At 40.7% G+C, this 20,890-nt stretch overlaps 1 protein-coding gene across 13 annotated transcripts in view; it reads right to left on the reverse strand.

The window, feature by feature from the left end:
- PLEKHA6 (pleckstrin homology domain containing A6) overlaps positions 1-20,890 on the reverse strand; it is a 180,753-nt gene that overhangs the window by 53,227 nt on the left and 106,636 nt on the right. For 3 of the 13 annotated variants that reach the window (XM_031937193.1, XM_031937192.1, XM_031937191.1), the window contains exons 1-2: positions 5,177-7,252; positions 1,645-1,725 (exon numbers count right to left, since the gene is read on the reverse strand). In XM_031937193.1, coding sequence (XP_031793053.1) covers positions 1,645-1,725; positions 5,177-5,208 — 113 coding nt within the window. In that variant the 5' untranslated portion in view covers positions 5,209-7,252. Of the gene's footprint in view, positions 1-1,644; positions 1,726-5,176; positions 7,259-20,890 lie in introns of those variants that run through there. The other 10 variants (XM_031937198.1, XM_031937197.1, XM_031937200.1 and 7 more) reach the window with 6 other exon arrangements.

Consider the following 20,890-nt stretch of genomic DNA (forward strand, 5'->3'; position numbering starts at 1 on the left):
AATGTTGATTGGTTTTGCTGAATTATGTTTTTCCTCATTTTTTTTTAGTTTAGCCCCAGCTATAAGGCAAGGTACTCAGGGGGAGAGAGGTAATGTTGGGAAATATAGGAGAATAAAAACAAAATATATTGACAAAATATTATCTTTTTTTAAATGAAAATAAAATCAGCATTTCCTAATAATCATAAGACCATCTCATTCTGGATTTGTGGCAGCCCTCTTTGTAGTGGCTAGAAACTGGAAACTGAGTGGGTGCCCATCAGTTGGAGAATGGCTGAATAAATTGTGGTATATGAATATTATGGAATATTATTGCTCTGTAAGAAATGACCAACAGGATGATTTCAGAAAGGCCTGGAGAGACTTACATGAACTGATGCTGAGTGAAATGAGCAGGACCAGGAGATCATTATATACTTCAACAACAATACTATATGATGACCAGTTCTGATGGACCTGGCCATCCTCAGCAATGAGATCAACCAAATCATTTCCAATGGAGCAGTAATGAACTGAACCAGCTACGCCCAGAGAAAGAACTCTGGGTGATGACTAAAAACCATTACATTGAATTCCCAATCCCTATATTTATGCCCACCTGCATTTTTGATTTCCTTCACAAGCTAATTGTACAATATTTCAGAGTCTGATTCTTTTTGTACAGCAAAATAACAGTTTGGTCATGTATACTTATTGTGTATCTAATTTATATTTTAATGTATTTAACATCTACCGGTCATCCTGCCATCTGGGGGAGGGGATGGGGGGTAAGAGGTGAAAAATTGGAACAAGAGGTTTGGCAATTATTAATGCTGTAAAGTTACTCATACATATAACCTGTAAATAAAAGGCTATTAAATAATAAAAAAAAAGACCATCTTATTCTGGAGAAGACTACATTCCAATTATCCCAGAATACTATTCTCACCTTTTCTGAAAAATTAGCAACAGCTCCTATTGGCTCAGTCCCCACAGCGATTCAGGGCAGGAAAGAGACTCTAAAAGCTCACCCTCCTTTTCCCCCTCTAGTCTAAAAGAGTAAATAAGAAGAGCTGTATCGTTTAATTGACTATGATTTCTACCTGATTTTCCTGTTTCCATTCTTCATTTGGGGAGTCAAAGTCAAAGGGAAGAGGTAATAAAAATTACTAGGACAATGGAGCTCCAAAAGAGCTCCCCATGCATCCCACTTACTCAAGAAGTGATTCTTCTCTGATTACATATTGAACCCTTTCTGATCACCAAGTGTCACATCAGATTTCCCTCTCAGCTCATACCATCAGAACTAAATCCGATGGATACATTTAACAGCATGTTACAAATACATTTAACAACATGTTACAAATATTAGTTGCCTAGTGTCTGATGATCTCTGTGCTCAGCACTGAGGGGCATTGCATGATAAGTAAGTATGGCTTCTGCCCTTTTGGGGCTCATAAACTGGCCTAGCTTTGAAAATTCTGGGGCAAGAAGAATCCGCACTAGAGAGGTTCCCAACACTTCTGCATTTTGGAACATCCTAAATACTTCCCTTAACTTCCCTTCTGAGGGAAGTAATGCATCTTCTGATACATAGACAATGGAGATTGAAGGAAGAAGGCACAGATGAAACCAACAGCATGAAAGAAAAGAGGGCAAACTTACTTTCTCAAGTCAAATCTTTTGTTTTCTTCGGGGATCTGGCCCGTCACTGGGTGCAGAAATGTGTTCCGTCTTTCATTGTGGCTGCAGGAATAGGAAAGATATATGAAGGTGAGAGGGATAGGAAGAAAGGGTGAATAAAAACCAAATAAATATAGATGATGGAAAACAAGATTGGGGACTGGTTATCAGGCCAAGAGCCCCCCCCCTTCCTCAATGGAGAGACAGTTTGTGTGGTGCAGTAGATGGATCCCTGGATCTGCAATTAGGAAGACTTAACGGCAATTCCTCGGGTATTTAACTTGCTTTGTGACTCCAGGCAAGTCATTTAAGGTCTCCATGCCCCAGTTTCCACATCTAAATACAAGGGTTGGACTCAATGACTTCTAAGGCCTTTTCCAGCTCTAAATCTATCAGCCTATAAACTCCTGAGGAAATGAGCAGGTAATGAGATCTGAATGAGATCCTAGCCCCTCCAGATCTACTCGGTCTTCTTCCCAAATCACCAGAACTCAGGGAAGTTTCTCTGTATCAATGTCAGCCTTTGACAGATACCCCTGATGATGGGATTAAAACAGTCAGACCCGACCCCTTCACTACTACTCAAGAATTGCAGTGGGAAGGAAAATAGAATCATTTCCCAAGCCAATCTAAAAGAAAGTAGGGTCACAGATGGAGCTGAATATCAGGATGTAAGGCTTCTTATTCCAGGAACAATTCCTGCCAACATGGAGCCTTGAATACAGGAGGCACACAATAGCATTGATGAAGGAATAAACAAACTCCCCTTTTTGTGCTCTCAGCTCCTCCAGCATGCCTCAGTCTCCCCTCTTTAAACAGGGCTTGGGATAATTCTTTGGTATTGAGCAAGATTCACTCATACCCCCAAACCAAAGCTCATTACCAAGGAAGAAAAAAAATCTTTCTCTGACCAAGGACTGCTCAATGAGGCCTGAAAGCCTGGGAATTGTCAAACCCTGGGGTAGAGTGAGGGCATAACAGACAGATCTAATTAAGGGATGCTGTGGACTGGGAGGCAATAAGGGTGTTGGGGAGAAAGCCTGCCAGGAAGAAAGCAGGAGCGGTGATTAACTAGGCACTGGGTCTTTGCAGAGACAGATGGGATGGCAACATCGCAGTTGCTATTCTGGGAGGCCCCTGTCTGGGCTCCCCTGGCCGAGTGAATGTCACAAATGGATCTAACTGAAAGTGAGCTACTGCACCGTACCAGGTAAAGGGGAAAGGGATAGGGGCATTCATTCAGAGGTAAGGGCTCTGGTCATCCTGTGTAATAGATGCTTCTGAGCAGCTGAGACAGACAGGGCAGGATACACTCCACCCTGGCACAGGAACAGGGTCTGATTTGGTTACGCAGTGGATTGCCCTCCTTTATTCCTCTCTACCTGAACCCATGGAAAGGTGCCCAATATTTTACTTAACAAGCTATGGGGCAATCGATTGGAAATGTAGATTAACCTAACACAATATTACTCTGCTGTAAGAAATGATAAATATAATGATATAGAGGATGTTTAGAAAGAGATAGGAATTCATGTAAAGTCAAGTCAGCAGAACCAAGAAAACCATATATACAATGGCAACTGTTCTGTTCAGTCACTTCAGTCATGTCAGACTCGTCATGACCCCTTTGGGGCTTTCTTGGCACAGATACCGGAGTGATTTGTCATTTCCTTCCCCAGTTCATTTTACAGATGAAGAAACAGAGATAAACAGGATTAGGTGACTGGCCAGGGTCACACAGGTACTACATGTCTGAGGCCAGATTTGAACTCAGGTAAACGAGTCACCCTGACTCCAAACCCGACATTCTATCCACCACCCCACCTAGCTATGCACGCACAACGGCTACAGCATGTAAAGAGAAAGGAAAACAATAAGAAAACAAAACCGAACACTGTGAAATTATAAGGACCAAGCTTCAGTGCCAAAGAAAACAGGTGAAAAAGCGCCTGCTATAGGATTCTTTGCAGAGGTAGGATACAATAGGTATTCAACATCAAGCATTTTCTAATGTGTTTGTTTTCCTGAACTATTTTTCCCCTCTTTTTTTTATTGTTAAGGAATGACTCTCTGAAAAAAGGAAGGAATACATTTGGAAAAGTAGGTAAAAATAAAAACTATTTTTAAAAATTATTAGTTCTTAAAATCTATGTGACAATTAGTTCCAGAAGAGAGCATAGTCATAGGAACGCAGATTTATTGTTGGAAGGGACCTCAAAGGCTACGTACCAGATGGGATGGCAACATCGAAGTTGGTTTTCACAGATAAGGAAACTGTTTAAGACCCAAGGTTACACAGAGAGTATGCAATAGAATTATTAAACTCGGATCCTCTCACTAAAGCACTTCAAACTTTGGTGCCTTTAGCCCTGGGAAGGTGACATATGTAAAGATCTCCAAGAGTAATATATTAACGCCAACAAGATCCCACCCATCCCATCCCAAGCTCACAGACCTCAGTTTAGCTGGCAAGACAGTTGAATTAAATCAAATTAGCTGAGTTCTGGAGGGCCTCAACAGCCTCTGGATGATTTGTTATTCTTACTCTAATTCACTTATTTTTAAGGAACTGAAGCAGGACCCAACTTCAAAAATAGAAAGATGAATAAGGAGGAGAGGGGCAGAGTGCTGATATGGATCAAAGAATTTGGAAGAATTATAAAAATTTACTGAAATGATAACCACAATCAGCCTGGTCTAGAGACCTGATCAGTAAAGAAACCTTGTTATATTAATGACTTTCCAGTCCAAACTGGGAAACTTCCCAACTAGGAGGCCAAATCTGGCCAACCTCTACTGCAATGGAAACAGGGTGTGATCTGGTGGTCCATTTTGGGGATCCTCTATTCCTTAATCCCTCCCTTCCTATATCCATCAAGGAATCTTTCCCAAATTCTATCAACAAAGAGTATTCGAGTCTAAACATTTCTGCATATCCTCATCCCAAGAATCACCCCAGTGAAAAATTTCTCCTTATTCCTTCCTCCACCAAAAAGGGGAGAACATAATAGCAGGAGTTCTTGGGAAGCGGAGCTCTCTATCATTTGCAGCACAAAGGAGCAACTTGGGACCAGTTTTCTCTGCCCAGGAGTTGTCTCCCAGCCCTTCCTGCTCTGCATATTCCTTATGGGAACACACACGAACACACACACACACACACACACACACACACACACACATCTCCTCCATTCTTCCTGAGCAGTTCAGAAAAGGACAATTCTCTTCGTACCTCTGACTTTCCCACCCACCAACTTTCCCAAGTAATGTCCTCTCCCTTGTCCCAGCTATACCGATTCCAGATGAAGTTTCTCCTTCATAAACACTGCAATGCAGCAACCATTGACCTAACCACCATCCTCTTCCCCGATTCAACCCCTACAGGCCCCCCACCCTCCTTTCCTAGGACCCAAATGGGCTGGGTTGCCCCCTGGGTCAGCCCAGCCCCCTTCAGCTTTCCTCAGCTCTGGCTTTCCCTCACACCAAGTGCAGGGAGGGGGGGATAAGCAAGCCCTACCTGACTCTCCGGTCAGCCCGAAACTTCAACATCTTCCTGAGCAGCTCTGTAGCCAAGCCGGCAATCTTAGTTTCACTGGCCCCCTGAGCCTAACAGCCCTCTGGGAGGGAAGTCCTCCAGCCACATGCCCTGGTCCACGGTCGCATTCCAGGGCCACGGGAGAGCCACATGGATTCTGCTGAATGGACCCCACCTTCCCAGCTCCCAACTCTTGAGGAACAGAGTGGGATGCTTTCCCTTGGTGGAGAAAAGGGGTGCTCAGGGGGTATTCTACCAGGCCTGCTGTTTTTTCAGCATTCTGCTTAAATGCCTGAAGGTTGGAGACATGCAGGAGGTACACCAAGAGAAAAGAGGATATAATCATCCCAGTTCAGGTCCCCAAGGAAAAAACGCTGAAGTAGACACACACTCACAAGTGCACACACACACACACACACACACACACATACAGAGCAGGTGTACAACTTCCAGGCGGCTGGACCTCGATGAGCTAATGACACTGAAAGAGGCAGGAGGGCGGCGGGGATAGAAGCTGCATTCTAGCCTGCATGGCAGAAACTCATGCCAGCTCTTTAACTGCAAGAAAGAGACGTCCTCTCCACCTCTTCCACCTTGGCCAGGATCGTGGCACCCCGTTAGGCAGGAAAACCAGGGATGCTTTTCTGATGTCTGGGAGGATCCTGGAGCCACAGGGGTTAAAGGAACTCTGGGTTCATTTGCTGCTGCTGCTGCTGCTGTGGTTGCTGCACCCGCCCAGGGAGATGGGATTGATTGAATAAGTCTCCCCCCTTAGTCTGCCCAGCCCTTCTATGGCAACAGAGGCTTAATTAATGAAGAGGCGGCTGTAATCATCTCCTCAATGACAAGTTCCCTTTGGAAACTACACCAGGTTGCTCTTCCCAAGACTTGATTATAGAACTAATGAGAGGGAATACCAGCAGGCTTCCGGTCCGGGAATAGGGATGGTGGAGGTTAGGAGTTGGTGGAGGGAACCCTGGTCCTGGCTTCAAGGAAAATGGATAAGAAGCTTCCTCCCGGAGCATCTAGGGGAAGAGGGGAGCAAAAGGGAGAAGAGAGGGAGACGGGCCTGGTGTTTATTCTTGAAAATCTTCCCAGATGCAAGATGAGAAATTCCAGCCGGTGATCAAAATCTACATAGAAGCAGGCAAGTTCATATGAAAGTCCTTTATTCCCCTGAATTCTCAGTAGTCCGATAATGGTTCTACATCCACCTCATTTTCTTGATATTTCCCAGATCCTTGGGACAAAAGCCCTTCTAAATCGATCCTCTTCCCCTGCCTCCAGATAGGACGGAGCACTCCCCTCCCCTGCTCCCAAGTATCTCACTGGTTCTTCATGATCACAGATGGGGCTCATAATGTCAGCAAGTTCTTCCTGATTCCCAATTTAAATCCATATTGACTCAATGTCAGCTCATCCCGCTCCTTGGGGGTGATGGGCCACAGTAGCTCCTGCTGGTTTCGGTTTTGTTTTGTTTTTTTTTTTCCCAACAGCATCAAACATTCTATTGACATCACGGACAGCTGTCAAGGTAAAATCTGTGATGACATAGCAAACATCAAGGGGGAGTCGCTAATATTATTCTTTGAAGATAGAAGTTGGTTCAGAGAACTTCATAACCAAGGCAGCAAAATGCCTGATTTCTCCCTGTCCAGGGAACGAGGTAGCCTGATTTCAAATGAGCTCAACCTTCAAAAGCATTTAAATTATACCCTGTTAAATAACTCTATCGAGCAGTTAATTCATCCTATTGTTGGGAGACTGGGGCAGGGGTTTTATATTTTATAACTGATTTATATAAACATTTTATAATGGCTTTACATCATGTTATAACTCTCTCTTCTGAGACGAAATAGTGTTATATATATGTTTTATGTGAGATGTTGAACTAAACCTAATTTCTGCCCTACTTCTTCCCAGTTATCCTAACAATTTTTGTCAAACAGGGAGTCCTTAACCTAGTAGTTTCTGGATTGAGTTTATTGAGTATAATGTTACTATGTTTTATTACTTTTGTGTATGGGAATTCATAATTAACAGCAATATTAATTGATATCATTTATAGAGGACCTATCATGTGCCAAGCACTGTGCTAAGTGTTTTACAAACATCTCAATTTGCCCAGCCCTTCTGGGAACAAGAGTTTAATGAATGAAGAGGTGGTTTTTACAATAATCATGTGAAGAGGCTACATTTAAATTCAAGTCTTTCTGATTTAACCCCCCCCCCCAGCCCCCACTCACCCTAACCATTATATCACCTATTTTGAAAAGGAACAAAGAACCAGTTTGGGGCTCAAACAGAAGGATTTAGGTAGGAGGAGGGAATGACAGTTCCAAATCAGCTTCAGCATACCATTCTAAATGGTCACAAACTACCTATTTACTTGGAGCATCTAATTCCTCAAAAAGGTCCTGCCACATACTATCTGTGTGACATTGAGCAAGTAAATAAATGTCTTGGGCCTCAGTTGCCACATCTGTAAAATGAAAGATTTGGCCTTTTGAGGTTCCTTTCTAAATCTTTGATCCAAATAACAATCTCTTAGTTTTTGCTCTGAGACCTTATTATGTTCTTCATTCAGCAAGAGCTGAGGGAGAAAAGGAAATACCACTGGCTGATAAAAGGGCCAATGTCCCCCTTAAGAATCCCTCCACCTTTCCTTTCCACAAATGCCTTATCATGAATGTGGGGCTGCAGAGGGCCCACTGAAGCCTGGATCTCTCAATACCAACTCCTAGCCCCTCTGTACTAAGAACTGGGTATCATATAGCTGGAGATACTTTTTCTTTGTTCTCCTTGCTTGCTCAAAAAGTTAATTACTTCCTTTCTATAAGAGCAATTCTGGTACTGCCATGTCACCCCCACACAAAGCTTCCTGGCCTGGTTCCCCCCTGAATATACAGCTTGGTTTTGCTCTATTTTCATTAGGAGGGGAAGAAAATAAAACTTATCTTCACAGAAGGAGGAGAACTAGGGCTGGCACATGAGGAAAATTATTTCTCTTCCCTTGAAAGAAGAAAATATCCTCTTTTCAAGTCAAAGAGGTCTCTCACAGCCTTTGGTTAAAGTATAAAAGTTAAATTACCTCTTCAATGGCCCAGAAAGGTACAGTGAGGAAAAAGAAAAAGAATCTCAGGGGTCTCCCTTACTAGTTATCTTCTCTCATTTAGGTCCAGGAGCCCCACAATTAAATTATCAGTCAAGATGGCTTATCCAGAGCTATTTGCAATTTAATTCCATAGCTATCTGTTAAGCAACAGCTAGTATTTATGGAATAATAGCTAGAATTTACACAGAGCCTTGAGGTTTGCAATGAATTTTATAAATATTACTTCATTTTTATCCTCACAACAACCTTGGGAACTAGGAGGTATTGTTATCCCCATTTTAGAGATGAAAAAATTAAGGAAGGCAGAGATTAATTGTCTTGTCCAGGCCTAGTGCTCTATCTCCTGAGTCATCTAGCTACATCTAAAAGCCTATTGTATACCAGGCTCCATGCTGTGCCTCAAGAGGCAAAGATGGAAAATGGCAGCTCCTCATGCTCCAAGAACTAAATAAAAGAGATGTAATAAGTGTACGAATAAGCAAGCTACAAGGTAGAATGTCATGGAGGCAAAGAAGAAATCCAGAAGAAAATTTGATCGAAGAAAAACTCTAAGGAAATTTGAGAAGAAAGATCACTTTCAACTTGGTGCCGGCTGAGCAAGAACCTAGTATTATCCCTAGAGCCAACTTTCCAGGCCTTGAAAGAATCATGGATGGGAATAGGATGGAAATGGAGATAGAGCAAAATGGATGCTGAGGATATTTGTATCATTACTGTAGACAAAGCTCTTATAGACATGAACAGGGGTTCTTGACTTCAGAGGGAAACTATGAGAGTCACATAGTCCTCTCTGAATCTTCTAGCTCTTTTAAAAAGGCAGGTGCAACAGATAAGGCACTAAGCCTAGAATTAAGAAGACCCGAATTCAAACTCAGCCTCAGATACTTACTAATAGTGAGCTTCTGGGCAAATCAATTAACTTTTTTTTGCCTTTCTCTGTACAATGGAAATAATCATAGCACCTCACAGGATTTCTGTGAAGATCAAATGAAATAATATTTGGGTTCTTTGGGCTTTAAAAAACATTTTAATAATAGCCTTTTCTTTTTCAAAATGCAAAGATGCAAAATGCAAACATTCACCCTTGCAAAACCTTGTGTTCCAAATTTTTCTTCCTCCCTCCCTTCTTCCTTCCTTCCCTAGATAATAAGAAATCCAATATAGATTAAACATGTACAATTCTTCTAAACATAAAATAATATTTGTAAAGCAAATAAAACCTAGCATCTACTAAGTGCCATGTAAATGCAATCTACTATTATAAAGAATTTGCATGCACAGAGTCAAATATAATAGCTTAGTGTTCAATAATCCCAATCCAGAAACTACTGGGTTAAGGACTTCTTATTTAACAAAAACTGCTAGAACAACTGAAGAATTCTGGCAGAAATTAGATTTGGCACAACATCTCACATATAATACATATATACCACAACATATACTATAAGAAGCTCCAGATAGAGGAGTTCAGTCAACAAATATTTAAGTAACCATGTGCCAGACACTGTGTTAAGCACTGAAGATAGGGAGGGAAAAAAAGGCAAAAGACACCCCCTATTCTTAAGCTTACATTCTATATGGAGAGACCTTAGACTGAGGGGAGACATTTCCACTGGACCCAGATGATTCTGGAGGGGAAGTGAGATAAGTAACCTTGTACAACCCTTCCTCACTTAAATCCAATTCACTTTCATGTCCTGACATCACCCCCCTGATGTCATGGTCCTCTTCAAGAATGAAGGGCAAACAACAAGGGGAGAAACTATGTACAAATGAGAATTAATTCTGTGATACAGGGTCAATTTGGGATAATTTCAGGGCAGGTACTTGCATTTGGAGATACTGCCTTCTTTCAAAAGGCAGGATTTGACTTGAGCTTTGAAGAAAACCAGGGTAAGACAGGAGCAAAGATAAGAAGGGAGGACATTCCAAGGGCTAGACATAATAACAGACGATAAATTGGTCAATGCTTATTACAAGATTGCCTGAGGAAACGGAGAATTGGGCATGGGAAGGAGATGAGAACTGCCTAATGGGAATATACTAAAAAGAAGCAAACAAGACAAGATAGGATCAGTTCAGTTATGGTTTCTCCTTCCACCATCCTTCTCTAAAAGGTTCCAAAAAGTGTTCATGACATGGCTGTTATTGTCACATATAAATAAATCCTTCAGCATCTAAAAATGGCATATGGATGAACTCAAGGTCAAATTGTAAAAATAAATGGAAATCTCCCTTTGGGGATTCCCATCTGGTCTTCAAGAAGCCTCCTGATCTGTTCTCCCACCTTTTTAATGTAATTCATTTCCTCTTTTCCAAAGAGCCTAGCCAATCACTAAATGGATGTGGCCTCAGTTGAACTGAAATCTGTTGAAGACCTTGGCTTAAAAAAGTCAAGGTCTCCCACTGCATCCAGGGTCATCTCCAGTCATTCTGATCTATATCTGGCCATTGGACCCAGATGTCCCTGGAGGAATTGAAAAATGGTCAAAGGATATGAACAGACAATTCTCAGATGATGAAATTGAAACTATTTCTAGTCATATGAAAAGATGCTCCAAGTCATTATTAATCAGAGAAATGCAAATTAAGACAACTCTAAGATACCACTACACACCTGTCAGATTGGCTAAGATGACAGGAAAAAATAATGATGATTGTTGGAGGGGATGCGGGAAAACTGGGACATTGATGCATTGTTGGTGGAGTTGTGAACGAATCCAACCATTTTGGAGAGTAGTTTGGAACTATGCTCAAAAAGTTATCAAACTGTGCATACCCTTTGATCCAGCAGTGTTACTACTGGGATTATATCCCAAAGAGATTATAAAGAAGGGAAAGGGACCTGTATGTGCACGAATGTTTGTGGCAGCCCTTTTTGTAGTGGCTAGAAACTGGAAACTGAATGGATGTCCATCAGTTGGAGAATGGCTGAATAAATTGTGGTATATGAAAATTATGGAATATTACTGTTCTGTAAGAAATGACCAACAGGATGATTTCAGAAAGGCCTGGAGAGACTTACACGAACTGATGCTGAGTGAAATGAGCAGGACCAGGAGATCATTATATACTTCAACAACAATACTATATGATGACCAGTTCTGATGGACCAGGCCATCCTCAGCAACGAGATCAACCAAATCATTTCTAATGGAGCAGTAATGAACTGAACTAGCTATGCCCAGAAAAAGAACTCTGGGAGATGACTAAAAACCATTACATTGAATTCCCAATCCCTATATTTATGCACACCTGCATTTTTGATTTCCTTCACAAGCTAATTGTACAATATTTCAGAGTCTGATTCTTTTTCTACAGCAAAATAACGTTTTGGTCGGGTATACTTATTGTGTATCTAATTTATATTTTAATATATTTAACATCTACTGGTCATCCTGCCATCTAGGGGAGGGGGTGGGGGGGGAATAAGAGGTGAAAAATTGGAACAAGAGGTTTGGCAATTGTTAATGCTGTAAAGTTACCCATGTTTATATCCTGTAAATAAAAGGCTATTAAATTAAAAAAAAAAAAAAAAGATGTCCCTGGAGGAAACAGTGAGGAAAGCGACCTTGCACAGCTCTTTCTTACTTAAATCTAATTCACTTGCATGTCACCTTTCTGATTTCATGGTCCTCTTCAAGACACACAAACAACAGCCAATCCTCACTTACTAATCTAGTAATAGGCATTATCCCTCTCATGAATATGTGCATTTTCGTAGACCCTCTCCTAACAAGAATTGGACAAGACAGACCCTAGCCCAAAAGTATCTGAACAGGAATCTTCTCTACAATATCCCTAACAAGTAGTCATTAGGCTCTTATCTGGCAGCTAGGTTGCACAGCAGATAGAATGCTAGGAGTACACAGAGTCAGGAAGCTCTGAATTAAAATCTGATTTTAAAAAATTAAAATTTGACCCTAGATATTTATTTAGCTATGTAACCTGGACACATAATTTAATCTCTGCCTCAGTTTCTTTAACTGTAAAATGGGAGAAATAATAGCACCTATGATCCAACTATGAGGATCAAATGGGATAACAATTGTAAAGCATTTAGCAGAGTTTCTAGATAGAGAGATTTCTCTGGAAAGAAACAGAGGGTTTAACTATTACACCTATTACTACTACCACCATCAGAGATTTCCAGTATTAAGGAAATTATAACCTCCCAAGGCAACCTATCCCACTTGTGAGCACAACTAATTGTTAGGAAGTTTTTCTTTGCATCGAAATAAAATCTTCCTCCCATCAACATCCACCCATAATCCTTAGAAGAAGGCAATTCTGCCTTCTAAGGACAAAAAGAACCAACTTCCCAATACTAAAGATGGCAGATGGCAGCTGTCCTCACATGGCATAGCCTCCAATGCTGAATGACTATTTCTGAATGAGAACCAGTTTTTCAACACACTTCTTAAAACATGGCTCTCCATTCACAACACAGATGTGGTCTGGACAGAGTAGAATACAGTGAGATAACCCAATTTTTCATTGTGGACATAATAATTTTCTTAATGCTTACATTTTTATATGGAGATCTTGAAAAGGGAAAAGCCTTCTTTAAACCCTAAGGAAATAACTCATTCCAGGAGCCCTGACAAAAAATGGAGGAAATTTATCTTTCCCTTTAGCTTGTCTTCCAGCTTGTAAAGTTGGCTTAGATTACAGTCCACTCCACTTAGGGATACCTATAATTCTCTGCAAAGTTTTCCTTACACTAAAACCAATCTCTCTGAAACTTCCACCTGGTTCTGCTGTCTTGGATCGAGCAGAATACATGTGATCTTTCACAAAGAACTGAACACAGCAATCATATCCTTCCTTTCCCCTCCCTCCTACTCCCTTCCCCTGATGTAATTCTTCTCTTTTTCGGGCTAAAACACCCTCAGTTTCTTTCACTCATCCTCATAAGATATAGTTTCCATCCCAATCACCCTCCTGAATGAGGTCCAGTTTAATCAATATTCTTCTTGATATATGGTAACCAGAACTCGGTCCAGATTGAATTCATCCTCCACTGTCTGCCAAAGCAATATCCCTAAAGCACACATCTGGCTATGTCAACCCACCTGTGACTCCAGATTATCTCTCAGGTCAAATCCAATCTTCTCTGGTTGGCAATTGGAGCTATCCAAGCCTTGCCTCCAAACTACCTTCCCAGAGGGATGACCTAGTGCTCCCCTTCACATGTTCTATAGTCCAGCCAAACCAGCCCCCTCGATATTCCTCCCATACTGCAGCATTCTTTCACCTGTCACTTTGCCTTTGCACAGGCTAGCTTCAGTGCCAGGAATGGATTCTTCAATCACTTCTGCCTCTCAAAATCATTAGTTTCCTTCAAACTGCAACACCATCTTCTACATGAGAATTTGCTGATGCCTTTTTCTCAGGTTGTTAGTGTAACCAGAGTAGTTATTTTATATAAACAAGCTGGGGAGGGGAGGAGGAAAGGAGGGAGGGAAGTTAGGAGACAAGTTCAAATTTAACCTCGGATTCTTATTGGCTATGTGAGTCACCAAACCTCCACCTTCCTTAATTTCCTTAACTGTGAACCAGTACCTACCATCCAGGGTTGTTGTGAGGATAACATTATATAATTTTTGTAAAGCACTTAGCACTATGCCTAGAACAGGGTAGGCAATAAATATTTTCTTCCCTCCACCTTCCTTTCTTCTTTCCTTTCTTCCTTCTTTTCTTCTCTTTCCTCCCTTCCTTTCTTCCTCCTTTCCTTTTTTTCTTCCTTGTTTTCTCCCTTTTCCTTTTTTCCTTCTTCTTTCTCTCCTTCCTCCCTCTCTTCCTCTTTTTCTTTTTCCTCTCCCTCCCTTCCTCCTTTTTTCTTCCTTTTTTCCTCTCTTCTTCCTTCCTTCCTTCTTCCATCCCTTATTTTCTTCCTTCCTTTCTATATTTTTACATGTGCACATCTTATTTCCCCTGATAAGATGAGCAGGAACTGTTTTATTTTGGCTTTTGGAAACCCACTTCCTAGCACAATACCTGGCACATAGCAGATGCTTAATAAAAGCCTTCCTTTCCCCTCCCTCCTGCTTCTAAAGCCTTCTAAAAGGAGAGAATTTGGACGAGAGATCTCTCAAGTTCTTACAATAACTCAGAATAGGTCTCCCCCTTTTCTTTTAACTTCCTAATTTCGGACAAATATCCACTTCTCTGCTTTCAACTTGTACAGTTAAAGGTCACAGATATTGGAGACCCTTAAGTCAATGACATTCCTCATAACTGAAATAATAACTATAAAGTAAAGAAACAGATATATGTGGGGGAGGGGGAGGGGACTTTCCAGTCTTTCCAGGAACTTATTTCTACCTAAGATTTTTTTTTGTATTAGACACCCTCAAAAATGTCATAGAATTACAGAATTTCAGAGAGAAAAGAGACCTTCCATGGTCTCTGAGTTTAAATGATACTTGGAAAAGAATTCTCTCTCCAATGTACCCAACAATTGGTCATGGAGGCTTTGTTGGCAAACTTCAAGTGATAAGAGCTCACTCTACCATCATTCTGGTATGATTTCAATTGTTGGGAATTTTTTCCTCAAAAAACCCCTCAATTTATCCTTTTGCAAATGCTTTCAAATACTTCTAGTTCTGTCCTTTGAAGTCAATCAGAACAGTTAATCTCTTCTCCACAGAAGAGACCTTGCAAACAGCTAATATTCCCTACCTTCAACTTTCCTGCAAGTCTTGTACTTTTTCTGTTTAAATATCTTCAATTTCTTTAACCAATCTTCATATGACAAGAACAGGAAGCTAGTTATCATCCTAGTTGTCCTACTGGAGATGCTCTCCAATTTATCCATGCTTTCCCCAAAATGTGATGCCCAGAATTGATCACAACATACCCTCTGTAGTCTGACCAAAGCAGAGAACAATGGGACTACCACCCCTTTTTCTTGGAAACTCCTTTGAGAGGTAGTATGGTGTGATGGCACACTAGGGAAAAACCAGGTGGTATAAAAGATAGAGTACTGGGCTTAGAATCAGGAAGACTCATTTTACTGCATTCAAATCTGGCCTCAGATGCTTACTAGCAGTGTGACTCTGGGCAAATAACTTAATTTTGTTTGCCTTGGTTCCTCATTTGTAAAATGAATTGAAAAAGGAAATGGCAACCTACTCCAGTATCTTTCCCAAGAGAACCCCAAGAGACCTATGCCAAAAGTCATAGGATCATGAAGAGCAAGACATGGCTAAAATAAACTGAAACAACAAATGGCATGGTAGAGAAAGAATCAGTCTAAAAGTCAGAAGATCCACATTCAAGTCAGAGCAAATCATAACTCTGACTGTTCCCAGACAATTCTTAAGTAAACTGAAAATACCTGAAAATCTGCATTTGTAGAGGGAGAGGAGGAGGAAGAAGAGAAGGAAAAGAATAGTTTTCTTCTGTGACTGAGGATTCTCTTTGCTTTCTTGGCTGTTCTAACATATTGTTGGTTTATATTAAGATTTCAGTCCACTAAAATCCCAATATTTTTTCCAAATTGCTATTTACCCATGTTTCTACCATCTTGTATTTGTAAAGTTAAACTTTTTTTTTATTGTGCTGAGGCAATTGGGTTAAGTGACTTGCCCAGGGTCACACAACTAAGAAGTATTAAGTGTCTGAGATCACATTTGAACTCAGGTCTTCCTGACTTCACCATGGCTGATGCTCTATCCATTGTACCACCTAGCTGCCCCCCCGGGGGAGTTGTTTTGTTTTGTTTTTAACGTAAGTGCAAGCCTTTACATCTTGGGAGAAGAGCTGTGATTTCATAGTAATAGTGAACACCCACTAGGGGAGCCCCTACAGCTGAAATGCATTGTCCCCTTCCCTTTAAAGTTTGTTGCCTAGAGTTCTAGGTTACACTTATTCTGAAATGTAGTTACTTTCTTGCTAAATTCTGAGGTTGCTGCTAGGAACGCTTTTGATTTCAACAAGCACAATACTAGAGAGATACGGACACGAGAACTGTTGAATGATTATGAAACAAATATAATTTATCTGATTATAAACAAAATATGAAGATGTGATTGTAAATCATAAAATAAGGTGGGGATATTTGTAGAGAGGATCTAGAATTTAAATCCCGGATACTAAGAAAATACAAGTGAAAGAGCAGATTTCAGAACTGCATCATCTAAGTTTGAAACTAAAAGTGATAGTATAGTTAATGATGTTTCTTTGAGAAGGGGGAATGATTGGAAGCAAAGAACCAGAAAAGTCACTTAGTTCTAATTGCTTTGCCTTAGACTTCATTCCCAGTGACTTGTCAAACTATTATGTGAATCAACTTATTTTAGCAGAAGTATCTGTTTAACACAGATATCTCCTTTATTAAGGTAATTTTATGGTTAGTTCTTGAAAGTGGACAACAAATATTATAGTTTCAGAGTCATGAGTTACTTTAAGCACATAAGCTTTTGGCATTCACATTTCCTTGGAAAGCTTCTGTAGATGTATGCCAGTCCTTCCCACAGATATCAAGGTAGAAAAATATATCTCATGGCTACACATAGTGTCATATTTTATTATTCATGCAACTACTGTAATGCATGTGGGCCAGTGGTAGTATAACACATTACTGCTTTTGCCTTGTTGTTATATTTAAGATCTAAAAGTTTATTATTATCATTGCTTGGTCATATAAATAAGTGAAATCAATGGGTGCTCAAAAACTAGAAGAAGCAGAAGTATATTTCTTCATAACAGGATTATCCCTAAGATTCTGAGAGAATTTAAATATAACTACCTAATTCCACATACATAATGGTGATCCTTCTGCAGGAACCCAGACTTTCCAGTGTGAGAGTACTTTGGAGTGATTAAACGAACTTAGAGAGTAGATAGGGGTCAAAACCCCCTATGAGAAATGGGTAAAGACACACTAGTCCATATATCCATTACACAGATCCAGAAACTTATCTGTAATTTATAGTCAGAGAGTTGCCAAGTGATATTAAGAAGTTAAGTGATTACGGTCACAAAATTCACATTCAATTCATATTGTCTGGACTCCAATCCCCCATCCTAAATGACACGTTTCCTCTCACTTTGCATTTATGCATTTTATATTTCATATTTTTCAACTTTATTCTAACTAATCAAGATCTTTTAGAAATCTAATTTTGTCACTGAGGATGTTAAATATCTCTGCCTTTTTTGTGTCATCTGTAAATTTAATAATTGTAATATTTCTACTTTTAACCAAGCAATTGATAAAACTGTTAGCAAAAGCAGAGCTTGGGCACGCTACTAGAGACTTCTTTGCAAACCAGCATTGAACCATTTAAGGACTCCTTTTTGGATCCAGACATTCAAACTATTTAACTATTTGCCTATATTTAACTATATGCCAAACTATATTAACTTTTACCAATGGACTTGATTTCCAAAGTCCTTTCCAATACTAATGCTATGATCATCTATTTTGACCCTTTATATATGTAACCATATATGTACACACACAGTGAGACTCTGGCCACATCTACCAACAGTTAGTTTTGTACTTTTCTTAGTCCAGATCCCATGAATATATGGTAAATGACTTGTGGGGATAGATACAAAAAAAATTCTTAACTGAGTTGGGGAAGAAAAATGTTCCCTACCCTAACAGCCTGCCCTTCTATCTCCATTTCCAACATTGGGGGCCTGATTTATCCCCAGCTGTTTCTTCTCTATAGTAACTGAGAAATTTGCTGATGAAGAATTAACTCTCTTCTGGCCTCTTGGATCCAAGGATAGTTTTGGCTGCTGAGATCAGAGTTCATTATATCTGGACCAGACTCAGGAGTGGGTGGGGACAAGGGCAATATGTCTTACCCCCATTTCCTCTTACTTCTCTCAATGGCAAATTCCAACTATGGACCTTCCCCAAAAAAGGATTTCTGTTGGTGAAGGAGTAGAATTGTAAAGAGGAGTAGGAGGAGATACATATCCCAGCTCCTCTCCTCCTGTTTCCTCACATCATTATGCTTCATGTTTCAGCAGTCTTATCTGCCCCTACATTCCCTCCCAATTAAAAACCAATTCTGTTTACATTTCTCCATCCAACATTCTGAGCAGACTGACTCCTGAAGCTCCTCCGGTCACTCCAAGCAGAAAACCCACTTCCCTAGCCAGTCCCCCACTCTCCAAAAGTCCTTCTGTTCTTGAGCTACTACTGCCACACCCAGATGTTGTTACAGGGCAATTTAAGTGTTGTCCCAAATATTCTGGGTGTCTAGATGCTTGAGACAGGGAGCAGGAAAAAGTCCCTTGGGTCTTCTTTTTCCTATGTGCTACAAAAGCTAAAACTAAGGGGGCTAGAAGAGGAGGCCCCAGCCCACATCCTGCCCGAGGCCATTTGTGTGGCTTCCACCCAGTCTTGTTCTTGGCTGTCTCCTCTCCTTTCTGCTTCCTTTCCTCCCTTACTCCACCCTGCTCTATCTCTACCTCCTAAGCCAAGAGTTATTTCTAGCACAGTTAGGGTAAGACAAGTTCAACTAAGAAGGCTGGACATACATCCCCAAGACCAAGCCTTATGACTGAGTTTCCAAAGGTATCAGGCTACCATTATCCCTTTACCTTTCCGCTATTCCTCTGTGATGGGAAAAGGAGCAGAAAATAAGTGTCCTGTTGTCACTAGGGAACAGTACCAACCTGAACTCATTCACTTCTCTGTTCCTTTTTCAGTAGAAAAATCCCTTGCTAACCATGGAATGGCTCAGGACAAAGAGAGGAGAGATTCAAATAATATATTATCTCTTCGGCCTCCTCCATCTTCTCCTTCCCTGAGTTCACAACAAGGAACAGGTTTTGTGTTTCAAAGAGCAAAGGGGAGAAAGCTATTGCCCAAGGAGTCTAAGGAGATTGGAGGCCTGGATTAGCCATGTTTTATCATCATCAGCTAACTTCCCTCTCTATTTTTCTCTGCATCTTCTCAGTCCTTGAAATGTGACATATTTGTTTGGATCCCCATGATCTAAGGTTCCCCTGATATGGAACCTGGAGGCTACCCTCATAAAGCCCTTTCTAACTCAAAATATATGAATCTATGATCGTGGGGAACCAAGCAGAGCTGGCAGAACCTCTCTCATCACATCATGAATCAATATCCGAATCCCGATTCTGATTTCTTATTAGTAACTGGATGTGAGGATTTCAAAATTATAATTTATTATCAGTAAATGTCCTACTCATTAGAAGAAGGATAATTAAATGTCACCTCCCTCAAGTCAGGGGCCTGGGCCAGATACATGATTTCTTGAGGTCCCTTGCAGCTCAGCTTCAAGTTCTATGACCTCAGAGAAAGCATCAGGACAGGCAGAGTTACATTCTTGACTTTCAGAAACTAGCCTCTTTACACATATTTCTTTTACTATGTTCCTTACTATATGAGGATGGGTGAGGAAACAGTCTATCTCTGGCTTTAGTTTTTCCTGCTGACATCTTTCTGAGCCATGTCCTGCTAGAGAGTTAGTTCCAACTTCTTGCAATCCTCTCTCACCCCTGTTTCTCTCTCCTGATGGTCAGGGACACGAACAGGGTCTCTCAGTTAAAAGGAGCCAGTGGTAGCAGGAACCACTTTGAGTATCCAGTTCTGGTTTGGGGCACAAATCATTGCTCTCCAGAGAATTTGGCACCTGAGCTGTTAACTTCCAGACTTTGTAAAAGATCATTCAAACAAACTCTTTCCACTCCTTTAGTCAACAGATTTGAAACTTGTGTCCTAAAAGCAACCCCACCCTATCCAGGGAAAAGGAATTCTGCAAAATAAGTGTTTGGAACATAACAAAAGCCTGAATTGGCTGACCTTCCTTTCATTTCTATTCCAAGAAACTAGCAAAATTCCTGCTTCTCAATCCCCCCTCCATTAGGTACAAGCTGTTCTCTACCTCAATTTCCCGATATGAAGAAATTCCAAGAAACATTTTCTTTTGCAGCTCTTAACTATAATATATAATATGATACAATGAGTGAGTATATTATCTGTGATGGGGGTCTTATCCCTCTGCTATTCCCCTAGAATCTTCTTGAACCAAGGACTATAGCTTAGCTAAATTCTATCTCACCCTGGGACAGTACTCTGCACAGAGTAGGCACTTAATACATTTTTTGTTGCTTTGAATGTGAATAATGGAATCAATTATGGTACCAGTGGTAACAATGGTGCTAAATAAATGGCACCCTGCCCAAGCAGAGGACATAATGCCCTTCCCCATCTGCTTAAGCAGCCATGTGGAGAAGGGAGAATACATGTTCTCAAGAAGCTACAGGAAAGGAAAGAAAGTGGGGGAAGGGAAAGTAGCATGACTGAGACACACAGTCCTAATATGGGAAAAGATTGCTAGATTTGAAATGAGTCTGAGTCCAAATCCAATTTCTACCTACGTGACTGTTTGGAGGAGTTTAGACTAAGGTCCCAGCTATGATCCTTTGCTTTTTTGAGTACTCTTCTGGAAGAAAAAGACAACCAATTCCCATTTCACAGATGGGGAAGCTGAAGTTTTAACACATGAAGCTAAGAGACAGTCAGTCAGTCAACAAGAATTTATTTGGCACACTCTACTCGGCTACATTTCTTAAAATCCTTCAAG

Source organism: Sarcophilus harrisii, chromosome 4 (genome assembly GCF_902635505.1).
Source record: "Sarcophilus harrisii chromosome 4, mSarHar1.11, whole genome shotgun sequence".
Taxonomy (NCBI): domain Eukaryota; kingdom Metazoa; phylum Chordata; class Mammalia; order Dasyuromorphia; family Dasyuridae; genus Sarcophilus; species Sarcophilus harrisii.